Raw genomic sequence first — 25,210 nt, 5'->3', positions numbered from 1 at the left:
CCACAGCGGAGGGCAGCCCTGCAATCCCGGCCCCCACTAATCAGCATCACCACCCCTCACTCCATCACTTGCTTTAACCTCTTTAAATGCCCATATCCATATCTCAATCGTCTCCACTCTAATAATTCAACCCTATTAATTTATTTTTATGTATGCCCCCATTTGCCTTTCCAAATGTGAACCTTCAAACCAATTTCTTACCGTCATATATTTCAACGAGTCAACCTTTTGAACGTTACTTTAATTTTTCAACCTTTTTCTTTTGTTTGTATCTCGGGAGAAGACACACAAGACTCTCTTCCAAAACGCTCTAATAATAAATAATTTGATCGTGTAGTGAGTATCTATAACGTAGGTCAAGAGACAACCTTAAATTAGATACAGGCCTATCCAGTAATATAATAAAAATTAAAATGATTAAATTTAAAATTATATTACAACCCAAATTAAATATTTGGAGGGGCAATTTGTTAGGATTATGGTATTTAGATTAATCTATGTTTAGTAATTAAATAGAATTAGATTATAATTAAAAAGGATTTAGGGAAAATGAAATGAAATGAAGGGGAAATTATAAATTTGGTAAAAAGGGGAAAGGTGAGGGGTTTAATTCCAAAATTAGTAGAATAAATGGGCCTGGATTTGGGCCATTAATGTGAGATTATTTTTTTGTACCACGCGCCAATGAATGCGAGTGGGGAAGGAATTGGGACGGTCAGAGCTGTGAGGGGGAAGAAAAATCCTATCTGGATATAGGAACAAATTTCAACCCAACACGCTTCAATATTCTCTTTTCACATTCCCTCCATTCTTTCTCAGATCAATTTCCGGCCGTCGTTTCGGTTCAGAAGCTTTGGGTTTCGTTTTCATGGCGGAGCTCTGTAACAATTTGAATATCGCTTCTATGATGAGGATGATGCATGAGACAATTAACTAAACCGGAAAGTCCAAAAGGGAACAGGAAAAGGAAAATTCTCGATTTGGGTTTTAATTTTGGGACATTCTTCTTCTTCTTCTTCTTCTTCTTCCAGCCAATGTAAATTGCCTCATCGAACAATTTCCCTGTGATTTTTTGGGGACGAAATTCGGCTGTTCCTCGTTTTCTTGAGGAATATTCCGCGGTTTTTGTTTTGGGTTCTTTTTAATTTATTGTTCCAGTTTCTTTTTCTTGTGTTTTTTTGTCTGTGTCTTGGGTTTTCGTTTCGAGGAGTCTTCTTCTTCCTTTCGAGGGTCACTGTGAATTCGGATTCCTGAAAACGATCGGTTTTTAANTTACTTTAATTTTTCAACCTTTTTCTTTTGTTTGTATCTCGGGAGAAGACACACAAGACTCTCTTCCAAAACGCTCTAATAATAAATAATTTGATCGTGTAGTGAGTATCTATAACGTAGGTCAAGAGACAACCTTAAATTAGATACAGGCCTATCCAGTAATATAATAAAAATTAAAATGATTAAATTTAAAATTATATTACAACCCAAATTAAATATTTGGAGGGGCAATTTGTTAGGATTATGGTATTTAGATTAATCTATGTTTAGTAATTAAATAGAATTAGATTATAATTAAAAAGGATTTAGGGAAAATGAAATGAAATGAAGGGGAAATTATAAATTTGGTAAAAAGGGGAAAGGTGAGGGGTTTAATTCCAAAATTAGTAGAATAAATGGGCCTGGATTTGGGCCATTAATGTGAGATTATTTTTTTGTACCACGCGCCAATGAATGCGAGTGGGGAAGGAATTGGGACGGTCAGAGCTGTGAGGGGGAAGAAAAATCCTATCTGGATATAGGAACAAATTTCAACCCAACACNTTTTTTTTTTTTTTTTTTTTTTTTTTTTTTGTTTTTTTTTTATCCTTTCAAAAGATTTCCTAATGGATTATGACGATTTTGCTTTTCCGCCACTGGGTTCTCTCTGGAATTTCTAGCGTTTTGAATAGTGAACTTCCTTCTTAGATCGGTTTATGTTTTCAGAGTCCACTACTGAAAACGAGAAGTACAAACGTTTTTCGGATTGTTTATCGGGAAGATAACCTTTCTCAATCGCCGATTCTTCTAATCGGATTCACTATAAAATGGTTCGGTTGGATTTAGATGATTTCCGGACCATATTGGATACAGCCGGTGTCGATGTTTGGACCTTCATCGATACAGCTATGGAGGTTGCTTCATTGGATTACGGCAATCAATTGAAGAATCGGAGAGACGGAATCGTTGAGAGGCTCTATGCGTTGACTTCGCCTCCTACTCGATGTCGGAATTGCGATACGGATCGCTATAACGACGGCCGTTCTAATGGCTGTGAAATCAAACAGAGCCCCGTTGAGGCCAAGGAAGCTTCCCCTTCGACGCCGCAGTTCGTTGTAGTCGAAGGAGACGACGAGGGAGTAGACCCGTATGGAGGTTTGTTTGATGATGAACAGAAGAAGGTTTTAGAAATAAAGGAGCAGCTTGAAATTCCTCACCAGGTATTCTTCTTTTGATTATGATTATGATTATCTAGAATTGTTTGATTGTTTTTTGGGGAAATTCTCTTAACTTACCCAATTGGTGATTGTTTGGCTTGTTTCAGCCTGAAGATGCCTTGGTTGAACTGCTTCAAAACTTGGCAGACATGGATATAACATTCCAAGCTCTTAAGGTGATTGTTTATGGTGTTTTTTCTTGTTCTTTGTGAATGTAATTCTTTTGAATTTCTGGGTTCTGTTGCTTCCTTCTTCTTCTTCTATGTTTCTTAATTGTTCTTGTTCTTGTTCTTGTTTTTGTATAGGAAACTGATATTGGAAGGCATGTGAACCGGTTGAGGAAGCATTCATCTAATGATGTTCGCAGATTGGTGAAACATCTTGTCAGGTTCGTATAAGCTTTACAAATGGATAAAATGGTTGATGCTTGGTAAATTTCAGAGAATGGTTGGTGAATCATCAGCTCAAACGGTGTTAATAACTTCAATTTGTTTTGGTGTTGTTCATCAGAAAATGGAAGGAGATTGTGGATGAATGGGTCAGGTTGAATCAGCCTGGGGAGCAGACAGCTACACTCATAGGTAGCAAATATATGAACACCAGTTTTAACTTCATGATTCAATTCATTCAAAATCTTAATCTTAGTCACTCTGTTGCCAAAAAATTTAGCTAAGAATGGTTTCTACTGTTATTGACAGCTGATAGTGACTCACCCCAGCAAAAGGTGCCTCAAAATGGTTATCACCAGGTGAACGGAAATCATTGATCTTATGGGTTCGGATGTTTGTCTTCTGTACGATTGTGTTTATAATGTTTCGTTGTTGTGTAGGTTCCTGATTTTGCATACTCTCCGAATCCACACAGTGAGTATTGCATTATAATAATATGCAGATTTCAGCTTCTTGTTTCACTTGCCATGATTTTCCACGGATTGATTTGGTTTCTCATTTTGTCCCCCCTTCTTTGTCTTGTTAGATGGAGGTTCTGGGTCAGATAGAAATAACGTAGAACCCGAACCGAAGGGAAAGTCCGTTCCAAGAAGAGATGCCCCACCAAAACCAGCACAACCGGCTCCAATGTCGTCATATACTCCTCAAAATGTATGGTAACCAAATTAGAGTCTTTTAACTCTATGTTTGGTTGCCAAAAATGGAGGAAGAAAATTGAACTTACGATTCTTATGCTTCCGAAAACATAACAAACTTAACTCAAACTGCATCAATTGTGTTGAAATTTGACAAAATTTGAGTGGTAGGTCTAAATTTTCTGAGGTCCTAGATGATATGCCTGGTCTTACTTACAGTCTGCCAAATTTGTCTTCAGCAAATAGCTGTTTTAGGAAGATTTTCTTATTATGTCTGTTGAATTGATGGCCATTTGCAGAGACAGAAAGAACAACAGAAGGAAGCAAATTTTGATTCCCAAAAGCTTGCATCAGCTAGAAAAAGGCTTCAAGAAAATTACAAAGAAGCTGAAAATGGTTTGGCAACAGATTTCTTGCCTTTTATTTCGTTTCTGATTCTTTTGGAACAAATCAATACTAATTGCTCTGCTTGTCTGTTTCCTTTATCGAAGCTAAAAAGCAAAGAACAATCCAAGTAATGGACATTCATGAGATCCCAAAGCCAAAAAATACCTTCTTCTCAAAGAACAAAGGCACCGGCGGTGGCTCTCAAGGCAGACATTGGTGATATTTGGCAATGCAGCAAAGCAACATCTTCAAAATTAGGTCTCGGTATCGTCGAAACTGGAATCGGTTTATCATCCTTTCTATTTGTTACCTTTTTGATCATTAAAATTTAAACTCCTCTATCAAGCTTAAAGAGAATCAAAAACTACTTTTCGCGTAAATTTTCTCCTAATAAGCAATGCTAATGCTCTGATATATTGTTTATTTAGAATCCCCAAGTCTTAAAATCTCATTGGTGTAATTGGATCAACTTCAAATATAAAACTCAAATAGGAGGAAGGCCTTGTTCTTATGTCCATTGTTGTTTTCTGGTTTGGATCATATCAACAGGGGCAGCAGGGTAGAGGGTAGAGAGGTGGCTCATTAGTCATATTTGACCTTAAAAAAAGATTATTTATTACAGCAACTTAAGGTTTGGGGGCCAACACATGTGGATGGGGTTTGGTTTGTTGGCTTGCAAGTGGTCACTCCCTTATTTTCTTGATATAATATTATGGAACATGGGGCTTGGCCTAACATAAAGAAGGGTGGTTTTCCACATACAAAAAAGCTTCTACTTTTCAAGGGTGTGGGGTAGAGGATGAGAAACTTGATGCTCATTCAAAGATCTTGAAGATATCTCTTTTTGACAAAGGATAAATCTCGCAAAAGCTGTATATTTCATTAGTGTTTGGACTTGAATCAACCTTGCTTTATGATATTCTATGTTTGAATAGGTAATTTAGGGTGTAAAACCAGTAAGGGGGACCTCTTTTTACCTTTAGAATCTTTCCACTGTGAAGTGATTTATTTACTTCAAGAACAACACCCGGTAGATGCTTTCATAGCTTAAAGCCACCCAATGTGATTGATGATAAGCTTAATACAATACTTTCGTACTTTCTTTTTACTGCTTGGTGATTATGATGTTTGCTGTTGGATGGGGTAAAGATGAAGAATAGTTTGGTTATGAGAATGGAAATTGGCCAAGCCGTTATTGTTGACTATTGACTATTGACTATTTATTATGTTGTTCATGAGTTGCTTTCAAGGAATGATAATAGTCCATTATTATCATAAACAAAGTTTTGAATGACTGCAGAATAATCCCTCTTTTTGGATTACATGTGTCTGTAAACCCAGCTGTTGGTTAAGACTTTACTTGAACAACCTCAAGCTGTAAAACCGTGTCATTTAGCTGTAAAGAGACCAGAACCATAGATCAACCACTGTCTCGTGGTTGCGTGGTTCGCTGTCGAATGGACCCTTGGTCCTACGACTGTAGAAGATCGTTCTCATTCTCGGCAAGTTCAACCTCTGTTTTATAGATTGTAACTGTGTCGTTGAGTTGTAAAGAGACGAGAACATAGGTCAACCACTGTCTTGTGAGCGGTGTCCTATGACTGTAGAGGATTGTTCTCGTTCTCCGCAAGCCTGCCCTGCTCACTTCTTTCCTAGCATAGTAGAGAACCGTCTGCTATCGGGACTCGGGACTGCCAGCCCAATCAGCATCGGAGAACGCAAAGAAGGTGGTTAATGGTCCTGTAGTGACGAGAACCCTTTATATATTTTAAGAAAATTACAACGAATACTAAAAAGAAAAAAAGATTACAAATATACCAAAAATGGTGGAGAAGCTTTCATTAAAATTTAATAAATAAATAAATAAATAAATAACATAAAACTATCACACAACGGTAAAAGAAACTCATTTCATGTGTTTGGGCCAATTTTTCGGCCCAAACTGAGAACGTTACTTTAAACTAGGCCCATTCAGTAGGTCCAAAAAGTCGGCCCAAAATGAGAACGTTACTTCAACATTGGGGCCAACGTGGAATTTACCAATAATCTTCCATTAAACTAGGCCCATTAGGCCCATTAAGTTAGGTCCAAAAGGTCGGCCCATGATCATATCAACGGTCCCATAATAAATAAATAAATAATAATGAGGCCATGATTTTTCTTTTTCTTTTTGTAAGTGGGAAATTAGGGAGAGAAAAAGAATATAACCCCTTCTCTACCACCTATTTTAGGTTTCATGGTGTTCAACTTTAGTATTAGAGTCACGATTTAAACTTAGTTGGTGTGTCTGTTCTATCGGAGTATTCTTCAGACCATGATAAGAACAAAAACGAACTCTCATTATTGTTCAAGGGAAGACTCAAACGAGGTATATGAGCCTAAACAATTATCTTCGTCTCCCGATACATCCCAACTACTCTAACCTTTTTATTTTTGTTTTTAAAGATCTTGAGAACATCTTTGAATCCGATCAATTCTTGGTGAGAGTTTCCTCCCCTTTACACACATGGAATTGATTTTGGATGATAATCAGCTTTCTCTGTACCTTTAACTTTAGGCTAAACTAATGCATTAAGATTCCTTTTTCTTTTCTTTTATCTAATTTCTTACCTGATATCATTCATTACTATATTATATAACACTACAATAATTTTATTGAATATTGTAACAATAAATAAATAAAGGAAAATATAATGTAATTCAATTGATATGAAAGATTCTTAGATAGATCAATTTGAGTATAGCTCAATTCGTGAGAAGTGTTGAGATAGATAGAATCATTTTCGAATACTGAAAATGAAACTCGAGAAGCTAACGTTGATGGGATAGATGTCTTACATTTGATTTGACTCATTTGATTGGAAGCAATCTTAATCTCATCTATCTCAATCGAATAAACTTCTTGAGTTTATGGGATGATTAGTTGTTACTTTCGAAGCATCAGTGGAGTACGAATTCTTGAAACAATGCAACGATGACTTAAAATGGTGTGATAGTTTATAAATTTTTATTATGGGTCCGAGCCAGAATGTCGAAAGAATCAAGAACAGTAAAAAGTCAATTCAATGTCTTGTCTTGTAGGGGTCTTCATATTCTCTGGTAGAGATAGCTGAGAAGACAAACAATTGTGGAGGGCATTGGGGATTGTTCTTGTTTTGGACAAATAACGTGTGTGTATTTGAATGGATAGAATGCCCCAATAATGAGTTCCATATACATGTATTTGAAGCACGAGGAAGGCAATTAGATATGAACATTCATACTATCTGAGCAACTTGAAAGAAGAACAAAGGGATAAGTTTGGGACATCATGATCATGATATCATTCCCATTAACCAAATTCTAGACATTGAATTGACTTGTAAACCCACCATGCAACCCACTTCCTTCATTTCTTCATTTTTTCAGTGCTTCATCATTGTAAACCTTTTATTCCTTTGTAAATTTATTGGTTTAAAACAAAATCTAGTAGAATATTAGATGATACCCCTAAAGTTAGTGATCTCGTACCACAATTTTCACTCTTGTTTCTTGTGTTTGGTAAAGTAATTTACATAAAAATCACATTTTGAATGTGAAATTTTACTTCGGTTGGAGAGGGGAACAAATCATTCTTTATAACGGTGTGGAAACCTCTCCTTAATAGATAAGTTTTAAGACCGTGAAACTGATGGCGATATGTAATGGGTCAAAGTGTGTCAGAGCCAGACACCAAGCGGTGTGTCAACAAGGACGCTGGGTCTCCAAAGAAGGTGGATTTATTGACAAAATTTTAATTTTTTTTTTTATTCTTTCATATATTGTGAACGACGACGGTATCTATAATGGTCATAAGGTAATGAACTTCCTTATTTGATAAGTTACTAGCCGCACAAAAAATGTAATGATTTCGGCACAGTCTCGAAGAAAAGTTCAGTGAAATAGACATGTCGACGAAGATATAAACTATCTCCACTTGGACGAAAAGACCTTAGAAAGCTTTAATGATGTTCCCTAAAATTAGGTGGAGGCCGAAAAAGGTGTTATTCTAGGGACGGAGACGCCATTATGATCATATATCGAGCCGAAGTTGTAATAATTTGTGTAATGCCATTACTTTTAATTTGATTCATATTGATTCTGATCTTTATCACAAAATCAAGTATCCTTCTTTTCCAAAACAAAAACTCTGTAAAGCTTTGAAACCAACAAGAAATGGCACCAATCATACTCTAAATTACAACAAGACAAAGCGACATGCAAGAAGCCTCTTTTCTTTAAGCTAAAAAGCCACAAAGTTAATGTGTATCCTATGAAAGGAATATTACATGGGGTAGGGAGTCCCCCACCTAATCTTCGTCCACGGTCCCGAAACGAAGGAACCTCTACTCTTTCAGGGTTTGGTCTACAGATATTCATAAGACTGGTGGGGCAGGACAGGAACGAGGAAACCTTCCCCATCTCCGTTCCTGCCTCTTTTTCATTTATTTTTACAGGGAACGATGCGAGGATTCCCCTAGATAATTGAACTCAAACCCGACTAAAGAACGTTGATTTTGTTTGTATTTCGTTATAAATATCGTGATGGGCCAAGAACACAACCAAAAGAATCGCTAATAAATGAAAAAATAGCATGAAATAAAAGGAAGAACAAAAAAATCTGCCCAAAATCCCTTTTGTAGAATCAATTATAAAGCACTTTAAATGCCAACCATTGCTGTCACACATCGCATTATTATGATCCAAATATAATGAATCTGAACTCATTTGTAAGTAAAAGATAAAGCGCAATAGTTTGTGGGTTCTTTTTGAAATTCATTTCTGTTCATTCACCTCCCTTTTGCCCCTTATTTAAAGGCAGCCCCAAACAATGAACACTCCAAATTATCAGCCTTACCATCGCCAAATATGGCTTTCAACAACCCTTACATCGTTGCATTTTTCATCCAAATCACCTACGCCGGTATGAGCCTCATGTCCAAGGCCGCCTTCGCCTCCGGTATGAACACGTATATCTTCCTATTTTATCGTCAAGCTGCTGGTACTCTTGTTTTGGTCCCGCTTACTCTACTCTTAAAAGGGTACGTTTCGTTTTCATTGTTTTTTTATTTCGATTTGTCAATATGAACATAGCTCAACTCATTTTATTGCAAATATGTTTCAGGAAGGAGAAGAGACCGTTGTCTTTGAAGCATTTGTGCCAGATTTTCGTCATTTCATTGATAGGGTGTGTATTAATGTTTATCATTAATGTCCCAAACGTTAGGAATTAGAATTATCCACAGTGGTATGATATTGTCCACTTTGAGCCTAAGCTCTCTCATGGAGATGTTGTATTCCCTACTTATCAACCCGTAATCATTCCCTTAATTAAGGACTCCCTCCCATTCTCCCCTCGAACAAAGTACACCATAGAGCCTCTCTTGAGGCCTATGGAGCCCTCGAACAGCCTCTCCTTAACTGAGGCTTGACTCCTTTCTCTGGAGATCTCGAACAAAGTACACATTTTGTTTGATACTTAAGTCACTCTTGACTATACTTTCGAGGGTCCCAACTTCTTTGTTCGACATTTAAGGATTCTATTTAAGAATTTACAACTCTCCAATGTAGGACTCACTCCCAACGATCCTCAACACACTAATGTATATCAACTTTTTATTTTATTCAACGAATCTTATTATAGTCTCAATTATGAATTGGGTTTAGGATCACTCTAGCATTGGATGCATATGGAGTAGCGATTAACTATACGTCTGCAACATTGGGCGCCGCAGCTTTCAATTGCGTTCCTGTCACCACATTCTTCTTCGCACTCATACTAAGAATGGAGAAGGTGAAGCTAAATAAAGCAGCCGGGATAGCAAAGGTGGTGGGCATAATGATATGCATGGCGGGCGCCGCCATTCTAGCTTTCTACAAAGGCCCTTATTTGAGCCCAATTTTGAGCCACCACCAACTATTCCACCACGTCCAAACCCAAACCCACCACCCTCCCACCTCCCAAAACACATGGATGATCGGCTGCTTCTTCCTCCTCGTCACCAGCGTCTCTTGGGGGATCTGGTTCGTTCTCCAGGCTCGATTCTTGAAGGAGTACCCGCACCCGATGGAGTTCATGTGCGCGCAGACCGTGATGAGCACGGCTCAGACCTTCTTCGTAGCCATCGCCATGGAAAGAGACCCTTTGGAGTGGAAATTGGGCTGGAATGTTCGACTCTACGCTGTGCTGTATTGTGTAAGCTCAATCAAATCATGACTTGTTGTTGGGCTTACCAAAAATGTAATCTTTACTTATAAATCCATCATCATTTCCTAAATTAAATTAACATCTGGCACAGGGCGTTCTGGTTATTGGCGTTGCAAATAATGCGCAATGTTGGGTCATCCGAGAGAAGGGTCCAGTTTTTCAAGCCATGACGACGCCGTTGAACTTAATGGCTACAATAATTGGTTCCCTATTGCTACTTTCCGAAGGAATTTACGTGGGAAGGTAATAAATTACGGTAATTTAAGCAGTAAATTTTTGTGTTAAAAGTTACTGAATTTAGTGTTGTTGTTGTTGGGATGACAGTATAATTGGAGCATCGTTGCTGGTAATGAGTCTTTACAGTGTTTTGTGGGGTAAAAGCAAGGAGCTTGTCACTGCTCCAAACGACCAACAACCGTCTCCACCACTAAAACAGGCTGATGAGCCGACATGTCGGTCTGAAGTCAACTCCACGTTAGTCTAAGCAAAAGCTGTGATGAACTTGTTCGTGATATTTAATTTCTTCTCTAAAATTGTATTTTGGTTACTAAATGCAATACAATTCTCCTATCAATTTCAATATTATGAAATGCATTTTCCATTTATCCGTATAATTATTAAGAAAAATAATTATATAGTTTTGGAAATTATGAAAAATATTATAAAGTTTAAAACTTATATGAATTTAGAATCAAAATCTTGAAAAAAAATAAAAATAAAATTGTCCCTGCAGCAACGAACCGGCTGCAGGGGTTTGAGCCGCACGCGCGCCGCACACGAGAATACGGCTTCCGGTCGGCTGTCGGGTCGGCTGTCGGGTCGACCACGGGTTAAGTCGTGAGTCGCTGAGTCGTGGGCTGATGGGCTGCGACTATGGGCTTTATAGTTGGGCCGAGGATGCGCAAGTGGGCGAAAAATTGGGCCGAGGACGAAATTGGGCTGGAATGCTAACTGGGCTGATGGGCTTCAGATTCAATAATTCTCAGAAGACTGATTTATTATTACTCGGTTTATCTCAAAAAAAAAGGAAGAAAAAAAGTGACACACCAAGCTTTTCTTAATTGCTGATTACTTTGATCACTGGTTCCTCTGTTTCAGTGGGTTTCTCCGGCGACTCTGTCTTCTCAGGCGGAGGCTCGTTCTCATCGGAAACTTCGACTTTGGTATTGCTTTCAATTGGTTCGGCATTTTCTGTAACAGAGTCGGAAACTGGTGGCTCCGGCTCCGGTGGGTTGGTCTCAGACGGCTTCTTCTCCGTCGGAGGGTTTATTTTCTTCTCTGTTTCCGGTGGGATAGTTTCAGACGGCTTCTCCTCCGGCGGTGGGTTCATTTTCTTCTCAGTTTCCGGTGGGATCTCTTCCTTCCCCGATGGATCCGCTGCTGCTGTCTTCTCCTTTTCATTAATAAATTACATCCATTTTTTAAATTAATAAATTTATTAGACATTAAAAGGGAAAAAAATAAAAGATAAAAACAGGGGCTGACAGAGAAAAGACAACCACCATTGCATTATTACTCATNTTTTTTTTTTTTTTTTTTTCTCACGATCCAAACAGATTAAAAAAAAAAAGTTCAAATAAATTACCTGATCATTGAACAAATGGCTGAGACAACGAGGCTTAGAATCCACCTTGTCTTCATCGACGATCTCCGTGCCCTGGGCGTCGCTGCTGCCATTCTCCAGTTTAGTTTCGGGCACCGTCTTCTCCTGAGAAAGCTCCGGCGCTGGAGCCGGTGCCGGAGCGTCGCCGGAGTCAGCCTTGAGAACCTTTGGCTTCGTCGCACAAGCTCCCATCCTTGTCTGTGTCTGTGGGTGAATGAAAGTGTATGTATGAGAGAGAAAATGGGGGTAATGATTTATAGAGAGAGAGAGAGGAAGAGGGATTTCGGCAACTTGGGATTCCGACAATTCCTAAGAAACAACGAAAAACACAAATAATTATGGGAATAACCTATGTATCTATGTATGTGTCTATATAACAAAAATATCTTCTTTCTTTTTTTAATAAATATTTTAGTTTTTTCTGCTATGTAATTGGAGCGGACGGTAAAATAAAATAATGTGTACAGTCCCTATTTTAAATTGTTTCATTAGAAAAATAATATAATTTTCTTGTTTAATTTTAATAATAGTTGAATGAAATAAGTTAATTCAGGATAGGTGTCGGATGAAAGTGTTCCACATCGGTTAATTTAGTGAATGATCATGGGTTTATAATTAAATAATACACTCCATTAGTACGAGGTATTTTGAAGAAGCCCAAAACAAGCTCATGAGAGCTTATTCTCAAAATAAATAATATCATACTATTGTAGAGAGTCGACCAATCCAATGAATTCTAATGTTCGCTACTCAACCCAACTCTACTAAATAATAGAGGGTCGAGTTGAGCTGAGAACTCTACCATTCGAGCTACTAGCTCAACCCGTATACACCCGAGAATTTTGGGTTTGGGGAATATTATGGGATTTTGAGGAATGGGTTTGTTATGTTGTGTAATGATACAGGTTTGGCCGTATTGGAGAAATGGGCTCGCCACCATTATTTTTGGGATGCGTAATTTTTCTCTTAAATAACCATCAAAATTAGAAATTAATTAATTAACTAATTACATATTAAATTTCATAAAAACATGGAAGCAAAGTTTGTGGGCAGCCATTAGCATATACTTAATCATTTCCTCCAATAATAATTCACGCATAAACAAGAATCATAGGTTCAATATCGACATATTAACGAACTTAAATTTAATGTTGTTTTAAGGGTTATTATTGGATCGTGAATGAATAAGTCAAAAGTCATTTCAAATCATATAGCGATTTAAACTTAATTTTTCAGTCGAGCATAGTTTCACTAGATTAGACATGAATTATCGATCTACCTACGAAGATAGGAAGCTATTATTCAAAATTCTTGACTAAGGATTGAAAAATTAACCACCATCATACATTGTATTTAAAATCGAGAAAAAATGGGGGAAAAAATCAAGAACAGAGAAGAACAACAGAGGAAGAAATCATAAATCCATAGATGAAGATCAAGAACCCAAAATGCAGGGCCCAATTCCTCTTAAACTTACCCAAATAGCTCTCCGGCGGCTCCTGGTAATGAATCTCAAATTCCTCATCCGCGGCGCCGCCATCGAGGCCTCCGCCGGCTGTAGAGATCCTCATCTTCATGAGTCGGAGCTTCTCAGTGGCCAAACCCAGAGTGAGTTTATGGCAACGGCGCTGGTACTTGAAGGCATTGATGCAGCGGAGGGTCTGAGCGACGGAGACATAGAAAGTGAGATGGGAAAGGGAGAGGAGAGCAATGGGGATCCAGCAATGGCGGCACTGGAGGCGAGGGGAAAGGGATTGGGCTAAGAAGATGAGAGCCAGAAAAATGAAGAAGAGGTGGAAGAGGTTGTGGAGCTGTTTCTTTTGAAGATCTATGGCGTGCTTCTTCTCTAGGGTCTTCTCGAAATGGAGCTGGATTAAGGTGTTCAGAGCCTGGAGAGCTGTCTCTGTGGAGATTGATGGGTGTGGCCGAGTGTGGGCTTCCAAATCCGCCATTGATTACGAGCTTGCTTCAATCTGAGATGGAGGGATGGATGGGGAACCGGCAGAAAAGGGATTTGATGAATCAATCCGTGAAGAATTCAATAATTTGGGGCTTTTTGTTGTCGACAAATTTTAACTAATCTTTTACCTCATTTTTATTTTATTTTTAATTTTTAATAAAAAAAAAATTTAATTTTTGTGATAGCAAGTTCATGTAACACTCCATCATACTCGTAGTCACTCCTCTGATTGATGTGGGACCCTCCAATCTACCTCCTTTGGAATTCGGTGTATCTGCTTGCGCACCGCTTCATGTCCACTCCTCTGGGGCTCAGCCTCTTCGTTGGCACATCGTTATTCGTTCCCTTCTCTGATTGATCCACCTCCTTCGTGACCCAGTATCTTTGTTGGCACATCGTCATTCGTTCCCTTTTCTGATTGATCCTGACCCAGTATCTTTGTTGGCACACTTCATGTTCACCCCCTTTCAAGGCTCAGCCTCCTCGCTATCACATTGCTCGGTGTCTGACCCTGATATCATTTGTAGTAGCCCAAGCCCACCATTAATAGATATTGTCTTCCTCAGACTTTCCCATTGGGAAAGTTTACACACTCTTATAAAGAATATTTCGTTCTCCTCCCTAATCGATGTGAATCTCACAGTTCGTGATAGTTTTGTCACGAGCTCGATTGATGTTCAAAAAAGTTCTCTCATTTTAGCCTCCTGTATTTACTCGAGATTGAACCGAGATTAAACGAGGACCAAAAAGAATTATTATCATGTGTACAAAAGCTTACGATCCAAATTCATTTGAAGCATTAGATGAAAAAACCGAGATCCAAGGATCCGAGACGTGAATTCTCATTAGAAATGAATGTGGTTGGAATTCAGATGTGATCTATAATTTCCTTTTGGGGTGGAACAGAAGGATGGTTCTTGGTTTCTTCATCGCTGCAACTCATTTCCTTCCTTTTTCCCCATAGAACACTGTAAAGGCTCAAAACCAGCAACATGGCGCCTATGGCACTGTTCATCACACACCCAGAAGAACCAAAAATGGGTTAAAATGGTGAGTAATAACAATAAGGAATGGACCATCCCACACTCACCTCCCCAAGCTAACTCCATCGTTCAACAGCAACTGTGAACCAATGAGTGTAAAAATGAGGTTCAAGGGTGTGGTAACAGCTTGGAAAACAGGGCCCTTCTTTTTTATGACCCAACTTGACAGAAAGTTTGCAATGCATATTACAAAAGTTCCCTGCAACAACGTTTTCAGTAACAATAAGCTATTAGAGAATGAAACGAGCCTACGGTTTTAACCAAAAAGATCTCGTGTCGATGAAGTTAGTTGTTGTTGTGAGATCCCACATTGGTTAAAGAGGGAACAAAATATTCTTTATCAGGGCAATGGAAACTTCTCCCCGAGTACCATTGAGGACGCTGGACCTCGAAAGGGGGTGGATTGTGAGATCTCACATTAGCGGGACTGGAGAACGAAGTTTTATAAGAGTGTAGAAACCTCTTCCTAGCAGATGTGTTAAAAAAACCCCAAGGGAAAACTTGAAAGAGATAGCCCATAGCAGTGGGGTTCGGCTATTATGCTCACAGCCACTTGAAGATTGCATGCATGTACATGGCTAAGTTAAGAACAAGTGAACATCTTCAATTTTATAATGATTCACTTTGAGCATAAACTTTCGTAGTTTAGAGAGAGAGATTCGTACGCAATAAAGAACAGAAACGAGGCGAATGTTCCAACCGAGCTGCCACTCAGAAGTGTTTCGTTCCACTGCAATGGCCACAACAAACGACTGCAAAGCGCTTGACAATGTTTGTCCACACGTTAACACGAGTGGCGATGAGCCCGTCTTCAAAATCAATGCCTGAAAATATACGTTTAAGTTGATGGGTTACGATAACAAAAGACGACAAAGAAGGTGGAGTTTGGTAACTAACCTGAAGAACAAACCACAAACCCCATGAAATGCAGGCGAAGAGAAGCAAAAAACAACCAAGAATCCATGTTTTGGGGGAAGAAACATGAGACTCATGGGTTTCAAAAAGATGATAATGGAAGAATGGCTTCATGTATGGGCCTCTGTAAAATGCAAGCACTGCAACCCCTGCAATGCACACAATTATGCCTCCAACCTTTGCCATTCCACTTGCTTTCCTTATCTTTACTTCCTCCATCCTACATATACATACGAGCGTTCATCAAACGAGATCATAATTTTCTAACAAGCTAGCAAATATTGTCTTCTTTGAGCTTTCCCTTTTGAACTTCCCCTCTTTAAAACACGTATACTATGGAGAGGATCTAGCCCTACTCTAAACAATGCTTCGCACCATCCGGTGACTGACTCTGATACCATTTGTAACAGTCCAAGCCTGCTTTGGCCTGTTACGTATCGCCATCAGCATAAAACGCATCTATTAGGAAGAAGTTTCTACACCCTTATAAGGAATGCTTCGTTCCCCTCTCCAACGCGGAACTTTGGAGAAAGATTATGGTTTAGAACCTGAAAATAAGAGCAAAGAAGAAGGTGGTGACAGGGAGACAATTGAACGCTGCAGCACCCAAAGTTGCAGAAGTGTATTTAACGCCTAACCCATAAACATTCAAAGCCAGTGTAAACCTGCACGTTTTAAACACAAATGATTGCTGAAACGATCCATGAACAATTTCAAATTCAGAGAGTAAATTTACTTATAATTGTACTGACCCTAAACTGGCCTGCATGAAAATCTTGAACATCACTCCTACTGATAAGCCTGCTATTTCCTGTCTGTAATCCATGAAAAAACAAGAAACCAACTGTTACGGGTATGAAAAGATCTCGTGCGAATGAAGATAATTATCTCTTGATTATGCATGTATGATCTTCGAATCACTCACGGCCACTTGAGGATTGCATGCACATATGTGGCTAAGTCTAGAGCTTGGTTTTGAACCAGTGAACCTCTACAACGTCATAATGGTGCATTACGAACGACATGTTTCACTAGCTCCCACCCCGTGTTAGGCCATTAATTGGGGGACTCTACAAAGTAGTTTAACAAAGAAATGTATGGCTTTGGGGTTGACTTTTGAGTGAAAATCTGACCTTTAACAGCAGTCGATTAGTCCAACTAAAAGATGTGAGATTCTTGAAATATGAACCAATACCCCAATTTTAGAAGAAAAATGGCTAGGACTCTGTAACGGCCCAAATCCACCGCTAGCAGATATTGTCCTCTTTGGTCTTTCCTTTTTGGGCTTTCCCTCAAGGGTTTAAAACACGTCTACTTGGGAAAGGTTTCCACACCCTTATAAATGGTGGTTTGTTCTCCTCCCAACCAATATTCCGAATGGACTTTTTCTTCTTTTCTTTTTCGGTATTATGTCGCCCCTCCCCTGAATTCAAAAAAGAAGACGTGACTTTGTCTGTCCTTCAGACTGTGTTTAACCTAAAGTGGCTCTCCCCTCTCATGATAATGGTGCGATATATTCTGCTTTGGGTTAAGCTCTCGTAATTTAGTTTTGGTTTTATCCAAAAAGACGTTAAGTTAACTGAGAAAATCGTCTCTCGACACGAAAAATGAAGCTTAAGTAATTAGTTACCTTTTGAAAAATATGGTGATGGGCAGCAAGAAGAGAGTTCCAACAGCTTGCCTGTAGAAAAGGAAGATATAAACATTCATACCAGAAGCAAAGGCAGCCTTTGACAATAGACTCATCCCAGCAAAAGCGATTTGGCAGAGAATAGCAGCCAAGTAAGGCTTCTTTGAGTCCATTCTCATGAAACCAAACAACTATTTTGATCCCTCTTCCCCTTCAGCTCTGTGTGTGTTGTTTAATAAGACCAACAATCCAACCATCACCATTCAATAAAATATGTAAGTGCTTCATCATAATTGGAAGATTACTTTTCTAGTGGGAAAAGTTTCGTTATTGTGCATTACACACACCTTTATTAATGGTTTTGGGTTCAAGTCTACCAATCTGTTAGGATGCCTTAGCTGCATATATCAATGTACTTCCACTTAACACCTATCGTGGAGCTAATAGACAAACTATGATCAAACATCGCCACTAGTAGATATTGTCCTTCCTCGGAAGTTTTTAAAACATGTCTGTTAGGGAGAAGTTTCTACACCCTTATAAAAAATGCTTTATTTCATACTTTATTAATATGTTTTTTAATTAGACAAGTTCTAAGGAATCATTTTCTAAAGTAAAGATCACTATCAAACGGAAAGTATAAAAGAAGTGGGCAAGTTCTTTCTGTTGGTGATAATTTCATGAAGATTTAGTCTTTTAGAATCATTTGATTCTAACAAATAAAAAGGATGGTTAGTATGGTTTTGATTGATAAAATAGAATAAAGAGGTTGGCCAAAGTGCAATTCCAGCTTAACCTCAACTTCTACAGATTAATTTATAACAAAAAAAGAAATGCTTCCCAAGCCCCTCAGAGCATACTTGTGGTTTTTAAAAATACAAACCAGATTCGAGAATTACTCGACTTTGACGTATTACATAGTTCTTAAGGTAGATTACAAGAATTCCCTACAAAGATTAACTCAAGTTTGGTTTGAATCTCGAACCTGGAGCATTACATAGATTCAATGGGTTTAGCACATGCGAAACTCAAAAGAATGGATACAATTCAAAATGTACCCAAATATTGCTATCGACAAAAATAAACATGCACGTCAAATTTTTCCTACCCAAAAAGTTATATACTATTAAAATCGTGATATTGTCTTTTACGTGTAGTCATATAACATTGTTTTCAATCTTGCTTTCAAACTCTCTCTACTTCCGTTTTTTAAGACTTTCTTCTCAAAACGGAGCAGGAGCTTGAGCACACGTTGCCTGACCATAAACAACACAATCTTAACGATCTTAAGTTGACTTGATTCACTCAGTACTGAGAGTGAGCCGCACAATTGCCAAATCCAAGTGCGATAAACATCATTTCATTGTGATTGTGACCATCATTTCAAATACCCCCTTCTAATGACCTTAATCACCTTTATAGGTATTGAATCTCCCAATAGTTTCTATACTTTACATAATGGGAATGGGTAATTAGGAATGAAACTGGATGAACATACATTCATTTACTTCACAAAGGTAAGAAACATTGAGAGAGACATCTCTGGAAAGCTCAGAAGGCAGTATCAAGATTTCAATTCCATAGCAAGTTTACGACCAAAAACTGACACTAATATTTCGCATACAATAAATATTAACATTAATGTTCTCAGGAAAAACCTTCAAAAAGAAAAGAAAATTGGAAAAAAAGTATATATTTAGGAAAAGCATCACAATCACTCTTTCTGCTACGAATATCCCTAAAATGATATGGTCGAGAACCACAGATGACAGAACAGAACAGATTCTTTTTGCCACAAATCTGGAGGGTCACCAGCAATTGTGAGCTTCCAACAACAAGGCCACCGTATGAATGGAGAATCATAGTGAATGAAAATGCATTGATACAACAAATCTAACACAGTCCCCCCCTTCCTTCCTCCTTTGACGCCAACCAATCTCAGTTCAACATTACATGACACAAAAAAGCCAACTAAAGGGAAAAATAACTCACCAGCAAAGAAACTGACCAGCAGCTCAGAAACACTTCCTGTGGACAATGGATGGGCCCGATTCATCATATTCACCCTTTGAAATCCACATCTGATACAACAAAACGCAAGGGTTAGTGCCATTTGTGAATTCAAAACTATAACGAAATACTCTGTGGATGCAAGAATAGATTTACCTGCTGGAAGGTACTTAGGGATGCGAGAATAGACCCTCCAATCCAGACACTGTATTTCCTTTCGGGTGGGGCGACAACCTTAATCTTCATGCTGCTGGGAGCGAGGGCTGTAATTTCCTTGCTCATCCTGTCTGCAATGCCAGGGAACATGGTTGAGCCACCACTGAGGACGATGTTTCCGTAAAGGTCCTTTCTGATATCTACGTCACACTTCATGATGGAGTTGTAGGTAGTTTCGTGGATTCCTGCAGCTTCCATACCGATGAGAGATGGTTGGAATAGAACTTCTGGGCAACGGAATCTCTCAGCTCCAATGGTGATGACTTGTCCATCAGGAAGTTCGTAGTTCTTCTCAATAGAGGAACTGCTCTTTGCAGTCTCGAGTTCTTGTTCATAGTCAAGAGCAACATATGCCAGCTTCTCCTTCATGTCACGGACAATTTCCCGTTCAGCAGTAGTGGTGAACATGTAACCTCTTTCGGTGAGAATCTTCATCAAAGCATCAGTGAGGTCACGACCAGCAAGGTCTAAACGAAGAATTGCATGAGGGAGGGCATAACCCTCATAGATGGGAACGGTGTGACTCACACCATCACCAGAATCCAGCACAATACCTGTTCAAAGTAGAATCTTTATCAATACCAAATAATCCAAGTTCAAAATTACATCATTGTCATTCAAATAGAATTCATATACACACCAGTTGTACGTCCACTAGCATATAGGGACAGAACGGCCTGGATGGCAACGTACATAGCAGGCACATTAAACGTCTCAAACATGATTTGAGTCATCTTTTCTCTGTTAGCCTTTGGGTTGAGTGGAGCCTCAGTCAGAAGCACAGGGTGCTCTTCGGGAGCAACACGAAGTTCATTGTAAAATGTGTGATGCCAAATCTTTTCCATGTCATCCCAGTTACTGACTATACCATGTTCAATGGGATATTTCAAGGTAAGGATACCTCTTTTGGACTGAGCCTCATCCCCAACATAGGCATCTTTTTGGCCCATTCCAACCATGACACCGGTATGTCGGGGACGACCAACAATACTGGGAAAAACGGCCCTAGGAGCATCATCACCAGCAAAGCCAGCCTGCACCACAAAAAATGACATTAAATTAGAGGAGGAAATGAAAATCCTTGGGATAAAAATGGATGCAACCAGGACACAAACACAAGAACACAGGATAAAAGAACCAATGAACTGACCTTCACCATTCCAGTTCCATTGTCACAAACAAGTGGCTGAATATCTTCAGCGTCTGCCATTTTTTTCAAAAACTGCACAAAGCATTATAAAAATAGAAGTTGAATAAATAAACCACACATAGCAATCTAGTATTCATGTCTCGGGCATCTTCCATTTACAATCCATTAATTAACTTCATGTAATTGATCTTCCAGACTCATCAAGTAATACAGGAATCAATATACTACTAAAAACGATTCCAGACATAAGACATCAAACCAATAATCAAATATCTTATAGATCTTACAAACGAAAAGGAACACGAGCTGACAATAAACTGACAATCTTATCCGTTTTCAGATCGAGAAGCTACCAGAACTAATCTGAGTGATAAAAATGACACAAAAGCAGAGAACAAACACACTAAATACCAGATCAGACAACCAAAAGACCAGAATAGTTCGTCCATCAACTAAACAGACAAGAAATAAACAAAAACATGCACCAATCACCAGAAAGCTGCGCAGCTATGCGCGATTACAGAATTGCATGCGGAAATCAAAAGCTACACATCGCCAAATCCTAGATCTCAGTTGCATAAGTACACACAGTCAAAACCCAAACCAAAATTTTCAGATCAGTTACATCGATCGGACAAAAATCACGGATCCACACCGATCGATGCAGAATTCCAAACCAGACACAAAGATCAGCAAAATTTCAGAAACCTCATCAGCAGAAACCGAATTAAAGCAATAAATCAGAAAATGAGAGCCCTGAAAAGCATAATTTACCAAAAAAACAAAAACCGCAGATCGAAGTTCAGAAGAATAAGAGACAGAAGCAAATGGCAGCAGAGTAGAAAGAGTGAAGTTAATAAAAGAATGCAAGTTAGAGAGAAGGAGATGAAACAAACCTTGGATTAAAGAGAGGAAAATGAACGAGGAAGAAGAAGAAGCCAACCTCCAAAGACGAAGGTGTGGCTGAGAGTAGTGAGAGTCGACCTAGCTAGCTGTGTTGCACGACAGGAATTACAGGAAGAGAAATCAGGGGAAGATAGGGTTTATAAATAGAGAGAGAGAGAACGCGCGGTAATGTAAATTCAAATGCAAATGCAAATGCAAATTCGGATGAAATGACGAATTTGGATTGGGAATTGAAGGAATCATTTCCACCACCAGAAAAGATAGGGTGACCTGGCTGACAGCTTTGCCCAGCCCCATTCTTCCCCTTCTTTCTCTTTTTCATCCAATCTCAACCGTTGGATCTTATCAAATATAAACATATTAATTAATAAATTCTGAGCAAATATGTATAATAAAACCCTTATTAATAAAATTTATTTATATATATAAGAAGAGGGATTTACACTATTTTATTATCTTATTATTTAGACAAAGTTGCTCTCTTAGTGGCAAACCATTACTCTAACTCTACACTTTATATTATTATCTTAATTTGATTTTTCTTTTTTAATTAATACGATATTTTTAAAATGACAAATTTAAAATTCAATCCTAGAAAAAAATTTTAAAAATATAATTAATACGTGTTAAACAGTTAAATTATGTTCTATTGGCTATAGTATATTTAATAATTTATTCGTCTATCACCATACGTCATCAATAAGAATCATCATATTCACAAATAGAGATGTTTATAGGATGAGACAGAGATTTGAGGAATATTGAGGATAGGGACGAAATAGGAATGGGGATACAACTCATGTTTCTCGGCCCTGTTTAGCCAAAAGAGAGAAATCTCTTATCATTCACTCAGTCGTTTCCTATCCAACTTCAAATTATAGGTTAAAAGAACCTCTCTATTCACGAACCCTAAACCCTAAAATAAATGAAAATACTGTTTTGCCCTCGAAAAACAAAAGAGGTTGGAAAGAAGATAATTGCTAAAGTGATGTTAAAATCTTTTTTACTTTAAGAAACAAGAAAATATGAATTTTTTTTTAAAAAAAATGATATAGAAATATGAGTTGGAAAGTGGGGAAGAAGGCAAGTTAGAAGTAAATTAGAAGCAAAGATTAATTGGAGGATGTGGGTTTGGTAGTGTGTCTTTGTTAGGTCCAGTTTAATAATGCATTGAGGATTTGATGGTGGGGTGGTGACAGATTCTTAAAAATGGTGCCTCAAACTCCGGCAATTTAATGACGGCGGCCTTTAGATCTTCTCATCCGGCAACCCCCGCCCGCTTCGCATCCGATCTACGGCGCCCAAACAGAATTCAGCTCATCCACGGATGGCGGCGGGTCCGTCAGGATTGAAGCTTTGGTCACTAATAGCTTCCTGAAGTCAAGAAGAAGGGAAAAAAAAAAGGAAGAAAAGTTGGCGGGCAGCGGCCGCCGGCGGGGATGGGATTATGGCGGAGAGGAGAGAGAAAGATAAAAAGTTTTTACAAAAAAATAATATTATAAATAATATATATTTGTTTTTAAAATTATGAAGCTGAGTAAGATAGTTTTAACATTAACTTTAGAAGTAAAATGTATTTACATTTATTATTATTTATTATGATTGAAAATAGGAAATGTCACGAGCTAAGAGTGAGAATATTACCAAATGAAGTATAAACAAGTTAAAAAAAGTTCTAGAAAGGTCGGGGTTGAGAGGGATGTGTCGAGGTGACATTCGAGATACACATCACCAACAACATTCCACAAAGACAGCAAGACAAAGGAACATTTGCACATGGTACAATGCTTCTATATATATATATATATATTGGGGTATTTGGGTTGGTGTATGTGATATATTATATATGTGTTCTAACAAACACAACATGTGAACTCTATCATCCAAATTCTCCCTTTTTCAGTGCAATTTATGTTTTGCTTTTCACTCTCACCTTCCATTCCCATTCCTCTCTTGCCTTCCTTTTTTTTGCCCCTTTTTTCTCACCTTCCTTTCACTCCTTCTTTCTCCGATCCATTCAAATTCTAGACGGGAATTGCGCTAATCACGTGACACGACTTCATATTAATTAATATCTAATCGAGAGATAATTCATTATTTAAGATTAATTATCGACCTTTTAATAGTTTTTATATTTAATAATCATTATTGGTAATAAACTTGTCACTGCAAAGAATTCTTAGTCTTCCTATATATATATTCATTTAAAAGAAATTTTTAATGAAAATTTTATGTTTTTCAATATAGTTTAAAAAATATAAAATATTTTAATAATATAATATTTCACATAGGTTCTAAAAACTCAAATTTCAATATTACTAAAATAAATTTAAAATTTTATAAATTAATTTAAGAGTGGGGATGAAAATAATGTTAAGACAAAAGTTTAAATTTAGAGCTAATTGATCGGAAAATTATAACCGAAACCTTTTTATTTGAGGGGAAAAGAGTGGAAGAGGTATTTACATTTGAATTTAGTACCCTAATCTTGGCTAGATGTAATAATCCTAATTAATTAAAAGAAAAAAAGAAAAAAAAAAAAAGATGCTTACTTGTAAGCTAAAGCAAAAAGAACCAAAATGCTCCATCAATCACAAAAAAAGCCCAACCCCACAGCCCCACTTACCACTTCAATCTCATCTACTACTTGCTTTACCTATAGTTGCACACCAAGCCTTCCCGTTCCACCGGAGCAATAACAACATTCACAACCACTTCCTCCCCCGGAGGTGGCGGCGGTGGCGGGTCAATAGCGATGAACTCGCCGTCAGGCGCCTCCTGGCTGCCTCCAGCGGCGATCTTATGGCAACTGTCAGTGAGGCAATTGCGGCACTTGGGGCAAGAATTATGGGAACTCAGCCATTTATCAATGCAATGAACGTGGAAGCCATGGTAGCATTTGGGCAATACACGAACCCGATCCCCACCCTCGAATTCCGACAAACAAATCACGCATTCCCCATCGATTCCCCTTAATTTATTCCCCTCTTTTGGGTATTCCACCGTCGGAAATTTCTTTAAGACATTTCGTCGAACACCTTTCGGATGCACCGCCAAAATCCCACCGCCAAGTCCACCCGACATCGTTGCCAACAAACTGGAACACCGCAACGCGCATTTTAGGATCGCGTTGAGACCCAGAGAGCAAACTAGAGCACAGAGGAGAACCGAAAGGACCATCACTACGTTCATGTCAAAGCTCCCGAACCCAGGTCGCAGCTGCGCTGACACCGGCGGACTGGCGGTCACGGCGGGAAGGAGAAGCCTCCTTGAATTAGTGATAGACATGTGGGGAGAATGTTGAAAGATTAAAGATTGGAGTTTTGGAATTGTAATTCATTATTTGTGAGAATGATGAGAGAACCTTATATAGCAAAGGCAAATTAATGGATTGTGGGGATTGGGGAAGAAGAAAGCTGNCCTGTAGAGTCTTTATTTTTTTCGTGTCGCTGTTAGTCTTTTAGGTTGTACATTGTACTCTTCACGTAGTTTCTTGTTTCAGAAAAAAAACACCATTTGCCTTGGAAAATCCAAAATTTTAATTGGGAGTAGATTTTATTTATATAATTTTCATCCATTAATATATATGATCATTGAAATTAGAAAGAATTT

At 38.3% G+C, this 25,210-nt stretch overlaps 7 protein-coding genes across 7 annotated transcripts; 2 read left to right on the top strand and 5 right to left on the bottom strand.

The window, feature by feature from the left end:
* The first annotated feature begins 1,821 nt into the window (after positions 1 to 1,821).
* On the top strand, positions 1,822 to 4,450 carry LOC111804407 (probable mediator of RNA polymerase II transcription subunit 26c). The gene is made up of 9 exons (XM_023689201.1): positions 1,822 to 2,471; positions 2,576 to 2,644; positions 2,774 to 2,856; positions 2,979 to 3,049; positions 3,167 to 3,216; positions 3,298 to 3,331; positions 3,444 to 3,568; positions 3,852 to 3,948; positions 4,044 to 4,450. Exons 1-9 carry the CDS (start codon positions 2,079 to 2,081, stop codon positions 4,157 to 4,159), a joined length of 1,038 nt encoding a protein of 345 aa, XP_023544969.1. The 5' UTR covers positions 1,822 to 2,078; the 3' UTR covers positions 4,160 to 4,450.
* A 4,366-nt stretch (positions 4,451 to 8,816) lies between these two features.
* LOC111804178 (WAT1-related protein At5g64700-like) lies at positions 8,817 to 10,750 on the top strand. Its single transcript, XM_023688894.1, has 5 exons — positions 8,817 to 8,999; positions 9,083 to 9,145; positions 9,625 to 10,153; positions 10,257 to 10,408; positions 10,490 to 10,750. Exons 1-5 carry the CDS (start codon positions 8,827 to 8,829, stop codon positions 10,647 to 10,649), a joined length of 1,077 nt encoding a protein of 358 aa, XP_023544662.1. The 5' UTR covers positions 8,817 to 8,826; the 3' UTR covers positions 10,650 to 10,750.
* Positions 10,751 to 11,130: 380 nt separating this feature from the next.
* On the bottom strand, positions 11,131 to 12,092 carry LOC111803296 (early nodulin-75-like). Its single transcript, XM_023687634.1, has 2 exons — positions 11,751 to 12,092; positions 11,131 to 11,558 (listed from the first exon to the last, which is right to left on the bottom strand). The coding sequence occupies exons 1-2, from the start codon at positions 11,958 to 11,960 to the stop codon at positions 11,223 to 11,225; spliced, it is 546 nt and encodes a 181-aa protein (XP_023543402.1). The 5' UTR covers positions 11,961 to 12,092; the 3' UTR covers positions 11,131 to 11,222.
* A 974-nt stretch (positions 12,093 to 13,066) lies between these two features.
* On the bottom strand, positions 13,067 to 13,823 carry LOC111803295. The gene has a single exon (XM_023687633.1). The coding sequence runs from the start codon at positions 13,718 to 13,720 to the stop codon at positions 13,151 to 13,153; it is 570 nt and encodes a 189-aa protein (XP_023543401.1). The 5' UTR covers positions 13,721 to 13,823; the 3' UTR covers positions 13,067 to 13,150.
* Positions 13,824 to 14,409: 586 nt separating this feature from the next.
* Positions 14,410 to 17,512, bottom strand: LOC111804423 (WAT1-related protein At5g64700-like). Its single transcript, XM_023689225.1, has 7 exons — positions 17,317 to 17,512; positions 16,439 to 16,501; positions 16,235 to 16,351; positions 15,669 to 15,906; positions 15,437 to 15,595; positions 14,819 to 14,970; positions 14,410 to 14,735 (listed from the first exon to the last, which is right to left on the bottom strand). The coding sequence occupies exons 1-7, from the start codon at positions 17,493 to 17,495 to the stop codon at positions 14,597 to 14,599; spliced, it is 1,047 nt and encodes a 348-aa protein (XP_023544993.1). The 5' UTR covers positions 17,496 to 17,512; the 3' UTR covers positions 14,410 to 14,596.
* Positions 17,513 to 18,857: 1,345 nt separating this feature from the next.
* On the bottom strand, positions 18,858 to 21,741 carry LOC111803495 (actin-7). The gene is made up of 5 exons (XM_023687928.1): positions 21,589 to 21,741; positions 20,693 to 20,764; positions 20,183 to 20,576; positions 19,483 to 20,096; positions 18,858 to 19,397 (listed from the first exon to the last, which is right to left on the bottom strand). The coding sequence occupies exons 2-5, from the start codon at positions 20,750 to 20,752 to the stop codon at positions 19,332 to 19,334; spliced, it is 1,134 nt and encodes a 377-aa protein (XP_023543696.1). The 5' UTR covers positions 20,753 to 20,764; positions 21,589 to 21,741; the 3' UTR covers positions 18,858 to 19,331.
* A 2,259-nt stretch (positions 21,742 to 24,000) lies between these two features.
* Positions 24,001 to 25,001, bottom strand: LOC111804233 (RING-H2 finger protein ATL78-like). The gene has a single exon (XM_023688966.1). It carries the CDS (start codon positions 24,884 to 24,886, stop codon positions 24,251 to 24,253), a length of 636 nt encoding a protein of 211 aa, XP_023544734.1. The 5' UTR covers positions 24,887 to 25,001; the 3' UTR covers positions 24,001 to 24,250.
* Positions 25,002 to 25,210: the final 209 nt, after the last annotated feature.

Source organism: Cucurbita pepo, chromosome LG10, assembly GCF_002806865.2.
Source record: "Cucurbita pepo subsp. pepo cultivar mu-cu-16 chromosome LG10, ASM280686v2, whole genome shotgun sequence".
NCBI classification, from domain to species: domain Eukaryota; kingdom Viridiplantae; phylum Streptophyta; class Magnoliopsida; order Cucurbitales; family Cucurbitaceae; genus Cucurbita; species Cucurbita pepo.
The sequence above is the reverse complement of the archived record's forward strand: the minus strand, read 5'-3'. Positions and strand labels throughout refer to the sequence as shown.

Excerpts from the sequence above, each read along its gene's own strand:
- LOC111803495 (XM_023687928.1), bottom strand. The coding sequence starts at position 20,752 with ATGGCAGACGCTGAAGATATTCAGCCACTTGTTTGTGACAATGGAACT. Across the intron at positions 20,577-20,692 it reads ATGGAACTGGAATGGTGAAG|GCTGGCTTTGCTGGTGATGA; the intron begins GTCAGTTCATTG and ends TTTGTGGTGCAG. Across the intron at positions 20,097-20,182 it reads TGCTAGTGGACGTACAACTG|GTATTGTGCTGGATTCTGGT; the intron begins GTGTGTATATGA and ends TACTTTGAACAG.
- LOC111804407 (XM_023689201.1), top strand. The coding sequence starts at position 2,079 with ATGGTTCGGTTGGATTTAGATGATTTCCGGACCATATTGGATACAGCC. Across the intron at positions 3,332-3,443 it reads ATACTCTCCGAATCCACACA|ATGGAGGTTCTGGGTCAGAT; the intron begins GTGAGTATTGCA and ends TTGTCTTGTTAG. Across the intron at positions 3,949-4,043 it reads TTACAAAGAAGCTGAAAATG|CTAAAAAGCAAAGAACAATC; the intron begins GTTTGGCAACAG and ends CCTTTATCGAAG.
- LOC111804233 (XM_023688966.1), bottom strand. The coding sequence starts at position 24,886 with ATGTCTATCACTAATTCAAGGAGGCTTCTCCTTCCCGCCGTGACCGCC.
- LOC111803296 (XM_023687634.1), bottom strand. The coding sequence starts at position 11,960 with ATGGGAGCTTGTGCGACGAAGCCAAAGGTTCTCAAGGCTGACTCCGGC. Across the intron at positions 11,559-11,750 it reads GCCATTTGTTCAATGATCAG|GAGAAGACAGCAGCAGCGGA; the intron begins GTAATTTATTTG and ends ATTAATGAAAAG.
- LOC111804178 (XM_023688894.1), top strand. The coding sequence starts at position 8,827 with ATGGCTTTCAACAACCCTTACATCGTTGCATTTTTCATCCAAATCACC. Across the intron at positions 9,146-9,624 it reads TTCGTCATTTCATTGATAGG|GATCACTCTAGCATTGGATG; the intron begins GTGTGTATTAAT and ends AATTGGGTTTAG. Across the intron at positions 10,409-10,489 it reads GAAGGAATTTACGTGGGAAG|TATAATTGGAGCATCGTTGC; the intron begins GTAATAAATTAC and ends TTGGGATGACAG.
- LOC111803295 (XM_023687633.1), bottom strand. The coding sequence starts at position 13,720 with ATGGCGGATTTGGAAGCCCACACTCGGCCACACCCATCAATCTCCACA.
- LOC111804423 (XM_023689225.1), bottom strand. The coding sequence starts at position 17,495 with ATGAGAATGGACTCAAAGAAGCCTTACTTGGCTGCTATTCTCTGCCAA. Across the intron at positions 16,502-17,316 it reads ATCACCATATTTTTCAAAAG|ACAGGAAATAGCAGGCTTAT; the intron begins GTAACTAATTAC and ends CATGGATTACAG. Across the intron at positions 15,596-15,668 it reads GTTTGTGGTTTGTTCTTCAG|GCATTGATTTTGAAGACGGG; the intron begins GTTAGTTACCAA and ends GTATATTTTCAG.